Source organism: Marmota marmota, unplaced genomic scaffold (assembly GCF_001458135.2).
Source record: "Marmota marmota marmota unplaced genomic scaffold, marMar, whole genome shotgun sequence".
Taxonomy (NCBI): domain Eukaryota; kingdom Metazoa; phylum Chordata; class Mammalia; order Rodentia; family Sciuridae; genus Marmota; species Marmota marmota.
In genome coordinates this window covers 16,966,904-16,984,615 of record NW_025999960.1, presented here as the reverse complement: position 1 = coordinate 16,984,615, position 17,712 = coordinate 16,966,904, and the positions used below count along the sequence as shown (strand labels likewise).

Genomic DNA, 17,712 nt, shown 5'->3' with positions numbered 1-17,712 from the left:
TAGTGATCTGGGAGGCTGAGGCAGGAGGATCTCAAGTTCAAAGCCAGCCTCAGCAATTTAGTGAGGCCCTAAGCAACTTAACCATATCACGTCTCAAAATAAGAAGAGCTGGTCTGGTGATATGGCTCAGTGGTCAAGTGCCCCTGGGTTCAATCCCCAGTACCAAAAAAATTATACATATATATATTATATATTCATAAATATAATTATATATAATTAGAAACATAAATACATACATATATATATAATTCTAATTACAAGATTTGTCTTGAGGACTACCAATAATGTAATAATGTTCCTAGCATATAGATGATGCTTAATAAAAAGTGACCATTGTTGTTCCTTGATCCTCAAAAGAGAAAGAGGGAGAAGGCATGGTTACCTTTATTTACAATCCAGGAAGCTAAATCTCCTCCATAGATTGACTATTCGGAAGACATTAAACTAGTAAGAGAAGACACCAGCCCAAAATTTATCTTCAAATCTTTTAAATCCTAACATTTCTCCACCACAACCTTTTAAAAAACAATACTTTTGCCCATTTCGTACAGTTCAAATGCATCAGGAAGAAGGCGGAAGATGTGATGCGTATCAAGGGAAATGCAGTTTAAGAGGGTCTTGGACTCCGCAGAGAGGAGAGTTTAAAGAACTGGGAGGATAAATAGAAGCAAACGCGCGCACACAGGGAACTTTTGAGAAACAGAGTCTCGCTGGGAGTTGGAGACGGTTTAGAAAAGGCTAGAAGGAGGGCTTCCGCTAAGACTTAGGCGCAATTTGGTAGGCAGAAGACATCAGAACTCCACCATCCCCATACACGTCTTAAATCCAGACACTCAACTCAAGCCAAGTCCTTTCAGAGACCGCCCAACCCATCTCCCGGGGCGGGGCGGGGGGAGTGCAGATAGCCTATCATCGCTGCGAGGCCAACGAGGTGTCTTCTTCATTGGCGAGTGGCAGGGTGACGTCATGCTCGCCGGGCTGGCGGAGGAAGAGGGTGCCATGATTGGTTGGCGCTGGGGCGGCGGGTGGTGGAGGGGCCTGGCGAGTCTGGGTTTCAAGCCTGTGCTGGACTTTCTTCTTCCATGTTTCCAGGCCATAGCGGGCTGCAGAGGGCGGGGAGTAGGTTCAGCAGAAACCTGGATTTGATTCTAAGAGCCGTGGGGTTGAGAAAGGTTGACCGGAAGTGATCTTGGTACTGACCGGAAGCGAGGCCTGGAGGGGAAAGAGAGCGGGTCCCCGGAGGGAGGGAGGGGGTTTCCAGCAGAAGGGGGCGGGGGAAAAGGTGCAGAAGCGGCGTAAGAGCGTGGTGCATGTTGCCAGTCGCTGCTACTGGTCTGTGTGGAAGGCAGTGAGCGACCGCCAGCGAGCTCCAGAGGCTAGTCCAAGGAGTGGGAGTGCAGGAGTCCAGGGCTGTCTATGGGAAGTCTGAAATAGTTGAGCAAAGGGAGCCTTACACTTCTGAGAACGGGGCGGGAGGGATTTTGGAAGCCGCGGTGGCCAAGAGCGAGTAGCTAAGGGTACGGGAGATTAGTTGTGCAGCCACTGCTGCTCACGCTTGGGGGTGGATGGTGGGCAGTGTGTGTGATTTTGGAGTTTTCTACTGTCTTAACCCCTGTGGGGTAGAGTTACGCTCCGCGCATTTGTAAAAGAAGCGGTGTCACCTGGGGCACGGAAGGAGCCAGGATGGCTTGGGCTCTGAAGCTGCCTCTGGCCGATGAAGTGATTGAATCCGGGCTGGTGCAGGACTTTGATGCTAGCCTGTCCGGGATCGGTCAGGAACTGGGTGCTGGTGCCTATAGCATGAGGTGAGTGAGATTTTCCTGGACCCTACCTTTTGAATAACAAAGGCAGGATAGGGAGTAAGAAAGGCGGGGCTGGGCCATAGAGTTTAAAAAGCTGTCTGCCGTTGGGGAAAAGGGACTTTTTAAAAAATTGTTTTGAGTTGTGATTGTTGTGGAAGAAATGGAAGAAGAGATCGTAGGCAGTATGAAGTCTGCATAGGCAGTAGGAGAAGGAAGAATGACCCCTGATTAGCTATTAAATGCGCGTTGAGAGGTCGTTGTGCCAATGTGGGAGACTTGGCGACCAATGGTATATATGTATATATGGATAGGTCTGGATTTGTGTGAAATAAGGGTTACGGTGAGCCTGTGAGGGATGGCTAAGGAGTTAGGGATTTGGGAGCTGGGGTTTAATGATGAATTTTGATTGACTGCTTGTTGGAAAATAGCTGTAATCTATCACTAACCTCCTCAAACGACTTTCTTTACTTTGAGGGTTTCTGTCTTTCAAAACAAGCTGCGAAATGAAAAAGTTGCAAAAAGAACTTATGGATGGTTCTGGACCTGCATGTATCAAACTAATTGTTAATAATAGATTCAAAGCCTTTGATAGCAGGGGTTGCTTCCTATGTAACCTGTTCTCATGCATTGGCTACTACATTTCCCCATATGGTTTCTTTATAAGTGTGAAAAGAATCGTGTGGAAATGCTGAAATAGCTGTATCTTAGAGTTATATGGAATATAATTGGATTTTCTAGAGCATTATTTGATACTTTAGAACTGAACATTTCATTGGTTTTATGAGTTTAGAGGGAAAAGTTGCTTTTTATAGGTAAGATGGACAAATGTTTTATTCTGGTAGTGAGATCCTTTGAGAGTTATGTAAAGTTCCTTTCTTTATCTCTGCTAGTTCAAAGTGACATTCCACAACTGAAGTAAATTATGAGTTAGAACTTAATATTTCACCATCTTCAGGAATCTTTGCTCACAAAATAATAGTCTGTCTTTATATGAATATGTTAGTGATTTTTCAGGGATTTAAGTTTTGTTATACAATGCTATTAGTCTTGAAAAAGTTATCTTTAGTTTTAACTTTAGCCTGTCCTGGTTTAGGTGATTTTGATTACAAAAATAGAAATTAACTTGGTCTGACAGCAAGTGCCCTGAATTTGCACATCAGTATAGATATAATATTTGACAGTTATTGCTGTTTATATAAAGGTTACCACAGCAGAAAGGTTAATTATGTTTCGATTACCAAAGTTTAGAATGGATATAATTAAATATAACTGTACTGTGTGTACTACTACTACATGCTGTGCATGACATGTGACCTTATTTTTAAAAATATTTTTAGTTGATTTTTATTAACTTATTTATTTATCTAACTTGTTATATAAGATATCAGAATGTGATTCAGTTCATATTACACATATAGAGCACAATTTTTCATGTCTCTGATTGAACCACAAGTAGAGTCACACCATTAGTGTCTTCATACATGTACTTAGGGGAATGATGTCCATCTCATTCCACCATTTTTCCTACCCTGATACCCCCTTCCTTTCATTCCCTCCCCTTTGCCTTATCTAAAGTTGGTCTATTCCTCCCATGCTTCCCCCCACCATCCTATTTATGAATCAGCATTCTTGTATCAGAGAAAACATTCGGTATTTGGTATTTTGGAATTGGCTTATTTCACTTAGCATTATATTTATTCTCTATCTCCATCCATTTACCTGCAAATGCCATGATTTTATTCTCTTTTAATGCTGAGTAATTGGGCTGGGGTTGTGGCTCAGTGGTAGAGTGCTTGCCTGGCATGTGTGAGGCACTGGGTTCAATCCTTAGCACCACATAAAAATAAATAAATAAATAAAATCAACAACTAAAAAAATATTTAAAAAAATATGCTAAGTAATATTCCATTGTGTATATATACCACAATTTCTTTATGTCTACTGAAGGACATCTAGGTTGGTTTCATTGTGAATTGTGCTGCTATAAACATTTATGTGGCTGTGTCCCTGTAGTATGCTGTTTTTAAGTCCTTTGGGTGTAAACCGAGGAGTGGGATAGCTGGGTCAAATGGTGGTTTCATTCCTGGTTTTCCAAGGAATCTCCATACTGTTTTCCTTATTGGCTGCACCAATTTGCAGTCCCACCAGCAGTGTATGAGTGTGCCTTTTCCCCCACATCCTCACCAACACTTATTGTTGTTTGTATTCTTAATAGCTGCCATTCTGACTGGAGTGAGATGAAATCTTAGAGTACTTTTGATTTGCCTTTCTCTAATTGCTAGAGATGTTGAACATTTTTTCATATATTTGTTGAATAATTTGTATATCATCTTCTGAGAAGTATCTGTTCAGTTAAAAAAGCCTACATATATTTTTATTTATTTATATTCAGTCCCTCACACATGCTAGGCAAGTGCTCTACCACTGAGCTATAACCCCAGCTCGTGACCTTACATTTAAGAGTGCTTTCCAAATCATCCTATGTGTGGTCTTCACAGTTAGTAGGATGATTTGCACAATTACATATTAAGAACTTTTTTCCAACATCAACTGCCTTCCAAACTATTTTCAAACATCACTTTATTTTTCTTAAGAGTACAGCATACCAGAGTTTTAAGTAATTTATTCTTTGCTTTACTCACCTTTTTCTTTTTCATGTATTATGTACTTGTCATTATTCTCTTGACTCTTACGTGTATTCAGTTAGATATTTGTTAGATATTGATTCTCAAATTTTAGTATTCATAAGTTATCTGTTGTTCTTATTATAATAAAGTCTTTCTGAACCTTATTAAAGAAAATGTTCTCTTTGACAAGGAATTTTTTTTGTTTTAGTTACATGACAGTAGAATGCACTTTAACACATATACATAAATGGAGTATAACTTCTCATTCTTCTGGTTGTACATGATGTAGAATCAATGTCAGATTCTTTTTTTTTTTTTGGTGGGGGGGTACTAGGGATTGAACTACAGGGCACTCAACTATTGAGCCACATCCCCAGCACTTTTTTGAATTTTAGAGATAGAGCCTCACTGAGTTACTTAGTGCCTCGCTTTTGCTGAGGCTGGCTTTGAACTTGTTTTTTATTTTTATTTTTTTTTTTATTATTAGTTGTTCAAAACATTACTGGCTTTGAACTTGTGATCCTCCTGCCTCAGCCTCCCAAGCTGCTGGGATTACAGGTGTATGCCATGGCACCCCGTGGTCTGGCTTCAGATTCATTTTGTTATCTTTCCTACCCCCATGCCCCCTCCCTTCCCTTCATTCCCTTCTGCCTAATCCAAAGTAACTCTGTTCTTCCCTAGCCCCACTCCCCTTTATTGTGAATTAGCATCCACGTATCAGAGACAACAATTAGCCTTTGGTTTTGGGGATTGGCTTATTTCACTTAGCACCATATTCTCCAGTTCTGTTCATTTACTGGTACATGCCATTATTTCATTCTTCTTTAAGGCTGAGTTCTGTTCCATTGTGTATATATACTACATTTTCTTTATCCATTCATCTGTTGAAGGACACCTAGGTTGGTTCCATAGTTTAGCTAATTGTGAGTTGAGCTGTTATAACATTGATGTGGCTGCGTCACTGTAGTATGCTGATTTTAAGTCCTTTGGGTATATACTGAGGAGTGGGATAGCTGGGTCAAATGGTGGTTCCATTCCAAGTTTTCTGAGAAATTTCCATATCGCTTTCCATAATGGTTGCACCAATTTGCGGTCCCACCAGCAATGTATGAATGTACCGTTTCCCCCCATCCTTGCCAACATTTATTGTTGCTTATATTTGTGATAATTGCCATGCTAACTGGAGTGAGATGAAATCTTAGAGTAGTTTTGGTTTGCATTTCTCTAACTGCAGAGATGTTGAACATTTTTTTCATATACTTGTTGATTGATTGTATTTTTCTGTGAAATAAATGTTCAGTTCCTTAGCCCATTTATTGATTGGGTTATTTGGGGTTTTTTGTTTGTTTGTTTTGTTTTGTTTGGTGTGGTGTTGTTTTTTTTGAATTCTGTATGTATCCTGGAGATTAATGCTCTGTCTGAGGTATGTATGGTAAAGATTTTCTCCCATTCTGTTGGCTCTCTCTTAACATTATTGTTTCCTTTGCTGAGAGAAAGCTTTTTAGTTTGAATCCATCCCATTTATTGATTCTTGATTTTACTTCTTGTGCTTTAGGAGTTTTGTTAATAAGTCAGATCCTAAGCTGATGTGATGAAGATTTAGGCCTACTTTTTCTTCTATTAGGCGCAGGGTCTCTGTTCTGGTGTCCAAGTTTTTGATCCACTTTGAATTGAGTTTTGTTCATGGTGAGAGATAGGGGTTTAATTTCATTTTGTTATATATGGATTTCCAATTTTTCCAGCACCATTTGTTGAATAGATCATCTTTTCTCCAGTGAATGTTTTTGGCGTTTTTGTCTAGTATGAGATAACTGTATTTATGTGGGTTTGTCTCTGTGTCTTCTATTCCGTACCATTGGTTTTCACATCTATTTTGGTGCCAATACCATGCCATTTTTGTTACTATGGCTCTGTAGTATAGTTTAAGGTCTGGTATTGTGATGATTCCTGCTTCACTCTTCTTGTTAAGGATTGCTTTGGCTATTCTGGGTCTCTTCTTTTTTTTTTCAATAACTACATTTAGTAATTAACATGAAATTGGCATTTTATTGTTTAATTTTTTTATAATGTACACAATACCTTTCATTTATTTATTTATTTTAAAATATTTTTATTTTTTTAGTTGTAGTTGGACACAATACCTTTATTTTATTTATTTATTTTTATGTGGTGCTGAAGATTGAACTCAGGGTCTTGCACGTGCTAGACGAGTGCTCTACTGCTGAGCCACAACCCCAGCTCAATACCTTTTATTTTTATATATTCATTTTTATGTGGTGCCGAGGATCAAACCCAGTGTACTAGGCAAGCGTTCTGCCACTGAGCCTCAGCCCCAGCCCCTGGGCCTCTTATTTTTCTAAATGAATTTTGTGATTGCTTTTTCTAGTTCTATGAAGAATGTCATTGGGATTTTAATAGGAATTGCATTAAATCAGTTTTTGGTAGTATGGCTGTTTTGACAATATTAATTCTGCCAATTTAGGAGCATGGGTGGTGTTTCCATCTTCTGCAGTTTTCTTCAATTTCTTTCTTTAGTGTTCTGTAGTTTTCATCGTAGAGGTCTTTCACCTCTTTTATTAGATTGATTCCCAAGGTTTTTTTTTTTTTTTTGAGGTTATTGTGAATGGAGTAGTTTTTCTAATTTCTCTCTCAGTAGATTCATCACTGATATAGGAATGAATTTGATTCATTCATGTTGATTTTATATCCTGCTAGTTTACTTAATTCATTTATTAATTAATAAAATTTAAAAAAGTTTTCTGATGGAATTTTTTGGATCTTCTAAATACAGAATCATGTCACTAGCAAATAGTGATAGTTTGAGTTCTTCTTTTCTTATTCATATCCCTTTAATTTTGTTCTCCTGTCTAATTGCTCTTCCTAAAATTTGAAGGGTGATGTTGAGTAGAAGTGGTGAAAGAGGACATTTTAAAATATTTATTTATCTATTTTGTATTGGGGATTGAACTCAAGGGCACTTTACCACTGAGCCACATCCCCAGCCTTTTTTGGATTTTATTTAGAGACAGGGTCTCACTGAGTTGCTTAGCACCTCACTTTTGCTTTTGCTGTCTTTGAACTCTCGATCCTCCTGTGGGCAAGTGCACCTGGCTCCAGCCCTTTTTATTTTTCATTTTGAGATGAGAATCTTGCTAAATTGCTGAGGGTCTTGTTAAGTTGCTGAGGCTGGCCTCAAACCTGTGATCCTCCTGCCTCAGCTCTGGGATCACTGGGTTTATAGGCATGTATATCCATGCTTGGCGTGGCAAGCAATTTATTATATAAAATATATTCCTTAATGTATTTGTTTTACTCTAGTTTGCTTATTTTCTGCTGTATCTTATAGTGGGTTCTTCAGATTTATTGCTTTGTATCTGAGATTTCTGTTTTTGATTCTTGATCTTTTATTGAATGAATTTTGAATTTTGTGATTGCTTTTTCTAGTTGATCTGCTATTGTATTTCTAATGTTTTTTTTGTAAGTGGTCCTTTTATATTTTTCTTACCTTTTCCTTACATTTTTATGCATGGTGAAAAACTTTATAATAAAACTAAAGGAGATTCTTTGAGAACATGTTGAGTGAAAGGAGCCAGTTACAAAAAACCATATAACATATTCTTTCATTTCTGTGACATGTCAAGAATAGGAAAATCTGTTTAGAAAGAAAGTAGATTAGTGGTTGACTAGAACTGCAGGGGAGAAGGGAATTGGGAATGATTGCTGATTGATGTGAAATTTCTTAGGGGTGTGATAAAAATTATTCTAAAATTAGTGGTGAAGATTGCACAACTCATTGAGCACAGTGGCACACATCTGTAATCCCAGCATCTTGGGAGCTGAGGCAGGAGGATCGTGAGTTCAAAGCCAGCCTCTGCATCGAAGCCCTAAGCAACTTATCGAAGCCCTAAGCAACTCAGCAAGACCCTGTCTTTAAATAAAAAAAATTAAATGGACTGGGGATGTGACTCAGTAGTTAAGCACCTCTGGGTTCAATCCTCAGTACCAATAAATAAATGAATGAATGAATGAATGAATGAATGAATGAATGAATGAATGAATGAATAAATAAATAAATAAGTAAGTAAGTAAGTAAATAAATAAGTAAGTAAGTAAGTAAATAAGTAAGTAAATAAATAAGTAAATAAATAAGTAAATAAATAAGTAAATAAATAAATAAAAATAGATTGTACAACTCTATGACTACATTAAAGACAATTGAATTATATACTTTATTTTAATTTAATTTATTATTATTATTATTTTTTGTATTGTGGACTGAACCCAGGGGTGCTGTACCACCAAACTACAACCCCAGCCCTTTTTATTTTTTGAGGCAGGATCTTAAGTTGCTGAGGCTGGTCTCATTTTTGTGATCCTCCTGTTTCAGTGTCTAGAGTATCTGGGATTACAGGCATAAGCCATCTTGCCCAAATAATTTCTTTCTTTATTATTATTATTGTTAATTTTATTCATTTGTTTTTTGGTACCAGGGACTGAACCCAGGGGCGCTTTGCCATTAAGCCACATCCCCAGGCCTTTTTATTTTTTATTTTGACAACAGGGTCTCACTAGGTTATTTTGACAACAGGGTCTCACTAGTTTGCTTACAGCCTTGCTAAATTCCTGAAGTTTTTTCTTTGACTTAGCATAATGTTTTCAGGATTCATCCAGAGGTTCAGGTTTGATCCTACTGCCTCAGCCTCCTGAGCTGCTGGGATTACAGGCATGCACCACCATAATTGGCTGTTTAATACTTATTTTTTTGATGTGGGACTAGGGAGTAAACTGAGGGGTACTGTACCATAAAGCTACGTCTCTAGCCCTTTTTATTTTTAATTTGGAAACAGGGTCTCACTAAATTGCTGAGACTGACGTTGAACTTGCAGTACTGCCTCAGCCTCTCAGATCATTGGGATTACAGGTGTGCACACTATACGCAGCTTGAATTGTATACTTTGAATGAGTGAGTTCTATGGTATGTGAATTGTATGTCAGTAGAGCTGTTGTAAAAGAGTCTTAAGAGATTAAATTTTGTGTTTAAAAATTTTTTCCTTTTTTTAAAGTTCAGGTGAAATTAAAGTAACAGAAAATTAACCAAACTAAATGAACAAGTCAGTGCTATTTAGTATGATGAAAATGTTGTGCAATCACCACCTTGATTTAGTTCTAAAACATTTTTATCACCATAAAAGCAAACTTTATGCCCTTTAAGCAGTTGCTCTGCATCTCCTCTCCCCTGTTCCCCTGGTAACCACCAGTCTTTGTTCTATTTCCATGGATTTACTATTTTGGATATTTCATATAAATAGAATCATATGGTATGTTACCTTTTGTGTCTGGCTTCTTTGACTTAGCATAATGTTTTCAGGATTCATCCATGTTGTAGTGTTGTCACTACTTCAGTATTTCATTCCTTTTCATTGCAGAATGATATACCATTATTTGGGTATAACACAATTTCCATATCTGTGCATCTATTGATAGACATTAGAGTTGTTTCTACCTTTTGATGATTATGAATAATGATGATATGGCCTTATGTTTTATGGTAGTCACTGTAACAAATAGCCTGAGGTGATTGATTTTGGCTTACAGTTTTGAAAGTTTTGGTCCATGATCAAATGGCCCCATTGCTTTCGGGCCCAAGGTGAGGCAACACATCAAGGCCAGGCTTATTTTGCCATGAAAGAGAGAGAGAGGAAGGGACTGGGGACCCACTATCCCCTTTAAAGGCATGCTTCCAGTGACCTTCCACTAAGTCCCACCTCTTACTCCCAATAGTGCCAAACTGGGGACTAAGCCTTTAACACATGAGGGTATTCCCAATCCAAATTAAAACATGTTTATGAAAGAGAAGACCACAAAATAATTGTAAATGTTTATACACAAGTTTCTGTCTGGAGTTATGTTTTCATTTCTCTTGGGTATATATCTAGAATTGGAAATACTGGATCATATGGTAATTTTATGTTTAACTTTCTTTTTTTTTTGTATCGGGGGTTGAACCCAGGAGCATTTACCATTGAGCAAACTTCCCAGCTCCCACTGTTTAAAAAAATTTTTATTAGTTATTGATGGACCATTATTTATTTATTTGTTTATATGTGGTGCTGAGAATCAAACCCAGTGCCTCACACATGCTAGGCAAGCGCTTTCCACTGAGCCACAGCCCCAGCCCTCCCCAGCCCCTTTTTTATTTTTTAGTTTGAAACAGAGTCTCACTAAGTTGCTTAGGGCTTTTTAAGTTGCTGAGGCTGGCTTTGAACTTCAGTCCTCCTGTTTTAGCCTCCTGAGTTGCTGGTATTACAGGCATGTGCTACTGGCGCCTGGCCTGTGTTTAACTTTTTGAAAAATCACTCAAATGTTTTATATAGAAGCTGAACCATTTTACATAATGTGCAATGTTCTTTAGGATTTTTATTTCTTCACATCTTTATCAACACTTATTATTTTTCACTAAAATTTTTATTAAAACTATCTTAAGCAGTGTTAAGTAGTATCTTATTTTTTAAAAATATTTTTTAGTTGTAGCTATCAATACCTTTATTTATTTATTTGTATGTGGTGCTGAGGATTGAACCCAGGGCCTTGCACATGCTAGGCGAGCGCTCTACCACTGAGCCACAACCCCAGTCCTCTTATTGTGGTTTTGATTTGCATTTTTTTAATATATATTTTTTTAGTTGTAGGTGAACACAATAACTTTATTTTTATGTGGTGCTGAGGATTGAACCCAGTGCCTCTCGAGTGCTAGGCAACCGCTCTACCACTGAGCCACAACCCACTCAGCCCTTGATTTGCATTTTTAAAAAATAATTCTTGCGGTAGGGATATAGCTCAGTTGGTAGAGTACTTGCTTCACATGCACAAGGCCCTGGGTTCAATCCCCAGCACCCCCCCCACCACACACACACATACACACACAAATAATAATTCTTATTTTTTGTGGTGCTGGAGATTGAACCCAGGTGCTCATGCATGCCAGGTAAGCACTCTTATCACCAGCCCTTTTTATTTTCTTTTGAGACAGGGTCTCAAAATAAGTTGCCCAGGCAGGCATTGAATTTGTAATCCTCCTGCCTCACCCTTCTGAATAGTTGGAATTACTAGACTGGGCCACTGGGCACAGCTTTGATTTGCATTTTCTTAATGACCAATGATGTTGAATATCTTTTCATGTGCCTGTTAAACATTTGTATATATCATGTGGAAAAGAATCTGTTCAAGTCCTTTGCCCAGTTTTTAATGGAGTTATCAGTCTTTTTTTTTTTTCTCCTTCTGGTGCTGGGGATCAAATCTAGGGCTTTGTGCATGGTAAACATATGCTCTACCACTGAATTATGCTTCAGTCTGGGTTGTGCTTATGCTGGTGAGTTGTTAGAGTTCTTATGCATTCTGGCTATTAGACCCTTATCAGATGTATGATTTGCTATTATTTTCTTCCTTCCTTTAGGTTGTCTTGCACATTCTTGGAAATGTCATTTGATGAAAAAGTGTTTAGTTTTTGGTTTGGGCGGGGAGTGGTTTGGAGTGAATCCAGGGGCTCATGTACAGTAGGCAAATGCTCTACCACTGAGCTACCTCCCCAGCCCTACCCTAGCCTTTGTATATTTTGAAACAGAGTCTTACTAAATTGCCATACTCACCTTAAACTAATGATCCTCCTGCCTCTACCTCCCAAGTACCTGGGATTATAGATGAGCACCAGCCAAAAGTGTTTAGTTTTTATGAAGTCTATTTTATCTAATTTTTCTTCTGTTGCTCGTGCTTTTGGTATATTAGGCTAATGCTGGCCTCATAGAATATTAGAAAGTTTTTCCTCTCTTCTGTTTTTGTATTTTGTTTTTGTGGCTTGTCAGTCTCTACCACTGAGTTATACCCCTAGCCCTTTTTTGAAATTTTTATTTTGATACAGGGTCTCACCAAATTGCTGAAGCCGACTTCAAACTTACAATCCTCCTGCTTCAGCCTCCTCATTCACTAGAATTACAGATGTGAATCACCATGGTCGGCCTCTTTTCTGTTTTATGGAAGTAGAATTGGTATTAATTCTTTCATGTTTTTGCAGTACAGGGGATTGAGTAGAATTGGTATTAATTCTTTCATATTTTTGCAGAACAGGGGATTGAGTCCAGGGGTGCTCTAACACTGAACTACATCCTCAGCCCTTTTTTACTTTTTATTTTGAAACAAAGTTTCACTAAATTGTCTATGCTGACTTGGGATCCTCCAGCTTCGGCTTCCTGAGTCACTGGGGTTACTACAGGCATGTGCTACTATGTCTAGCTGCAGCTTCTCAGCAGTCAAAAGAAGCAATCAAAACACATAACCTTTGTTCAGTCTTCATTTAAAAATCAAACAAAAAGCCCCAAAACATATAATCTTGATTTTGGAGGAGAAGACCTCTGTTGTCCACCCAAGAACCACCAGCAAGCTGCAGCAGGAACTTGGACCACTTTCCTTAGAGCTCCCTGCCATGGGGCTAGGAGCTGGAAGATGAGAGAAGTTATGCCAAATGCTGAAATTCACTAAAACTTAGTAGCCTTTTTCTTTTCTTTTTTCAGTTGTTGAAGGACCTTTATTTTATTTATTTATATGTGGTGCTGAGAATTGAACCAGTGCCTCATGTGCTAGGCAAGCGCTCTACCACTGAGCCATAACCCCAGCCAGCAGCCTTTTTCTTTATCAGGCATTTTCTTAGATGCTGCAGATGTGTGTTTAGATCTAAATAATTGTTTCAAGCAGTTCTTGTCATCTCAGTAGTTGTTTTGGTTATAGGACAAATTTTTACTCCATCATCTTCTATGATCTCTGCAACTAATTTTTAGTGTCTTTTAACTAGTTGATCCCTGCTTTCAACTCAGCATACACACACACTCCCCACCAATCCTATTTTATCTCTTAAACAGAAACTTTTGTAAATGCCTGTACATTTTGTTCATTTAAAAAATAATTTTGACGGGGCTGGGATTGTGGCTCAGCGGTAGAGCGCTCGCCTAGCATGCACGGGGCCCTGGGTTCAATCCTCAGCATCACATAAAAAATAAATGAATGGTATAAAAAAAATAAAAACATCATTAAGAAAACTTTAAAAAATGTCTAGAAATAATAAAAAAATAAATAAAAATAAATAAAAAAATAATTTTGAGGATGGGGATGTTGCTCAGTGGTAGTGCACGTGCTTAGCATGTGCAAGATTTTGGTTCAATCTCCAGTACCAAAATATTATTATTAATAATGATAATAATAAATATTATGATTTCAGAAAGAAATTTGGGAAGATGGTAAATAGGAAACACCAGAAATCTGTCTCCCCACCTAGACAGTATTTGCCTTGGGAGAATCTGTATTATGCAACTATTTGAAGTCTTGTAACTGTCAATAGAATTAACCACTGTTTACCGAACAATTCGTTAATTTCGGTGTTTCTGCTCTAAGTACAGTAGCAGCTATCCATCCCGCTCCCCTCAGCAGTGCATGTATTCCTGCACAGCTTATACATAGCTTTCAGGACTAAGGGCAGGCCAAAAGAGCCCTGTCTTCCAAGTATCAGGGAATTAGTGCTCTGGTCATGACTTCTGCTTCTGATCGCAGTGCACAGAGGTAGTGGCCATTACTGTTGTCTTTCTCCCTCCTTCTCTTGCAAGCCCCCCATTAGCAATGTCTGGGGAATTTAAAGGACTGGTACTTTATTTCCACCCACTTCATTATTTTCGGTTTTGTATTTTATCCCCCCAGGGGTGGGGATTGTACCCAAGGCTGCTAATACACGCTAGACATGTATTCTACAACTGAGCTACACCCCTAGCCCAATTTTTCCTTATGCTCTTGTATTTACCATCCCCCCTTTTTTTTCCTTTTTGTGGTTCTGGAGATTGAACCCAGGACCTCACACATATTAGGCAAGCAATCCACGATTGAGTTATATCCCCAGCTGCATCCCATTTTATTTTCTCTTTTTCCTCATTGAGAGCCAGACATAGAAGACCATGATACAACCAAATATATGGGAGAAATTAAGAAGTTGTTTTGTGTGTCCAGGAGAAGTCACAGGCTCAGAAAAGACCTGAAAAGATCTTAAGTTTACACTTCAGGCTGATCCTCGATATAGAGACATCCTTCTGCAATCAAAACAGGAGCAAAAAACAAAAATAGCAAACCCCAAGGAAGGGGAAGAATTTAACTTCCAGAGTTATCACATTATTAGATTCAAATATCCAATTTTGAACAAAATAATCACAAGGCATATGAAAAACAGAAAAGTATGATCCATTCAGAGGGAGTACCTAGAAAAAAGAGAGAAAAATGGGCAAAGAGAATATTTGAGGAAATAGTAGCCAAAACTGTCCAAATTTGCCAGATGCGGTGGCCACTACTGTAATCCCAGCGGCTCCGGAGGCTGAGGTAGGAGGATCGCAAATTCAAAGCCAGCCTCTGCAAAATCAAGGCACTAAGCAACTCAATGAGACACAGTCTCTAAATAAAATATAAAAAAGGGTTGGAGATGTGGTTAAGTGGTTGAGTGCCCCTGGGTTTAATCCCTGGTACCAAAACAAAACAAAACAAAACAAAAAAGCCTGGTCCAAATGTGTTGAACGATATGAATATAAATGAGGTTTACTGAACTCTAACAAGGATGAACTGAAAAAAGACTCACACTGAGGCATGTTACTATTGAAAAACTTTTTTTTTGTTTCTTTGTTTTGTGGTATTGGGATTAAGCCCAAGAGCACTCTACCACAAAGCTATATCCCCAGTCTCTGATATAATTCCTTGAGTTGAGTTTTGTGCATGGTGAGAGATGAGGTTTAATTTCATTTTGCTACATATGAATTTTTGGTTTTCCCAGTATGAGTTGTTGAAGAGGCTATCCTTTCTCCAATGTATGTTTTTGGTGCCTTTGTCTAGTATGAGATAACTGTATTCATGTGGGTTGATCTTTGTGTCTTCTATTCTGTACCATTACTCTACATGTCTATTTTGGAGCCAATACCATGCTGTTTTATTTACTATTGCTCTGTAGTATAGTTTAAGGTCCAGTATAGTGATGCCTCCTGCTTCACTTTTTTTTTTTTTTTTTTTTGTGCTAAGGATCGCTTTGGCTTATTCTGGGTCTCTTATTTTTCAAATGAATTTCATGATTACTTTTTCGATGTCTATGAAGAATGTCATTGAGATTTTGACAGTATTAACTCTGCCTATCCAAGAGCATGGGAGATCTTTCCATCTTCTAAGGTATTCTTTAATTTCCTTCTTTAGTGTTCTGTAGTTTTCATTGTAGAGGTCTTTCACCTCTTTTGTTAGATTGATTCGCAAGTATTTTATATTTTGGAGGTTATTTTGAATGGGGTAGTTTTCCTAATTTCTCTTTCAGTGGATTCATCACTTATGTATAGAAATGCATTTGATTTATGGGTATTGATTTTATATCCTTCTACTTTGCTGAATTCATTTATTAGTTCTAGAAGTTTTCTGGTGGAATTTTTTGGATCTTCAAAATATAGAATCATGTCATTGGCAAATAGTGATAGTTTGAGTTCTTCTTTTCCTACATGTAGCTCTTTAATTTCTTTGTGTGTCTGATTGCTCTGGCTAGAATTTCAAGGACTATGTTGAATAGAAGTGAAAGAAAGCATCCCTGTCTTGTTCCAGTTTTTAGGGGGAATGCTTCCAATTTTTCTCTATTTAGAATGATGTTGGCCTTGGGCTTAGCATAGATAACTTTTACAGTGTTGAGGTGTGGTTCTACTATTCTTAGTTTTTCTAGTGTTTTGAACATGAAGAGGTGCTGTATTTTATTGAATGCTTTTTCAGCATCTATTGAGATAATCATGATTCTTGTCTTAAAGTCTGTTGATGTGATGTATTACATTTATTGATTTCTGTATGTTGAATGAAACTTGCATCCCTGGAATGAACCCCACTTGATCATGGTACACTTTTTAATAGGTTTTTGTATGCAATTTTCCAGGATTTTATTGAGAATTTTTGCGTCTATGTTCATCAGGGATATTGGTCTGAAGTTTTCTTTCCTTGTGTCTTTGTCTGGTTTTGGTATCAGAGTGATGCTAGCCTCATAGAATGAGTTTGGAAGGGTTCCCTCCTTTTCTATTTCATGGAGTACTTTGAAGAGTATTGGTATTAGTTCTTTTAGGAAGGTCTTATAGAACTCGGCTGAGAATCTGTCTGGTCCTGGGCTTTTCTTGGTTGATTAGCTTTTGATGGCATCTTCTAGTTCCTTGTTTGAAATTGAACAGTTTAAATTGTGTGTGTCTTCCTGATTCAGTCTGAGTAGGTCATATGTCTCTAGAAATTTGTCGATGTCTTCAATATTTTCTATTTTATTGGAGTATAAATTTTCAAAATAGTTTCTGATTATCTTCTGTATTTCAATAATGTTCATTGTGATATTTTCTTTTTCATTATGAATTTTAGTAATTTGAGTTTTTCTCTCTCCTTCTTTTCATTAGCATGGTTAAGGGTTTTCAATTTTATTTATTTTTTCAAAGAACTAACTTTTCATTTTGTCAATTTTCTTTTGTTTCATTTTCATTGATTTCAGCTCTGATTTTAATTATTTCTTGTCTTCTACTACTTTTGTGTTGATTTGTTCTTTTTTTCTAGGCCTTTGAGATGTAATGTTAGGTCATTTATTTGTTGACTTTTGCCGCAGTCTGGCTGGGCACAAAATCACGAGCCACTCAAGCAGGAACAAACTTTATTTCCAAAACTCCCGCGAATGCCACGCACACGGCCTTTTTTCGGGACACACTACACCAACAGGAAATCCCTCCTCCGGAATTCCCTCCTACCGCACTTCCCCAACCAATGGGAACTCTCCGGGAGTCCCACGAGAGCTCCAAAGTAGCAGGCCAAGGCGAGGTGGACAGCAGGGGTCTAATCTCCAATTGAATGCACATCTTAACATAATCATTATCATCTCAATGGCTTGCTGGCATCACCTTTCAACCAAAAATGCCATGGGTCATTCCTACTTGGCTATGGCTCTCAGCATCTCCCCCCTTCTGTTTAATTAAACAACAAGCCATGTGGCTTAGAGACCGTGCCTGTTAGGTTGTCCAATTCAACATATGGTCCTTACCCGTCATCGGATAAGCTGACCTCTAAGCGTTAGCCTCCTGTCTTAGGTTGATACCACTGCAATTGGATCATACCTGTTACTGACTACTGGTCCAGCATACTGCCATACTTGTGGATAGGCCTTTGCACCAGTGTGTGGGGGGGTGAGGTTCTTTGCCTCACCTCTGTTGGCCCCCAAATTT

At 38.1% G+C, this 17,712-nt stretch overlaps 1 protein-coding gene across 1 annotated transcript in view; it reads left to right on the top strand.

The window, feature by feature from the left end:
* Positions 1-1,007: 1,007 nt before the first annotated feature.
* Tfcp2 (transcription factor CP2) overlaps positions 1,008-17,712 on the top strand; it is a 49,793-nt gene continuing 33,088 nt past the window's right edge. The window contains exon 1 of the mRNA XM_015493360.2: positions 1,008-1,805. Within this exon, the coding sequence (XP_015348846.1) occupies positions 1,684-1,805 (122 nt within the window). The 5' untranslated portion in view covers positions 1,008-1,683. The remainder of the gene's footprint in view (positions 1,806-17,712) is intronic.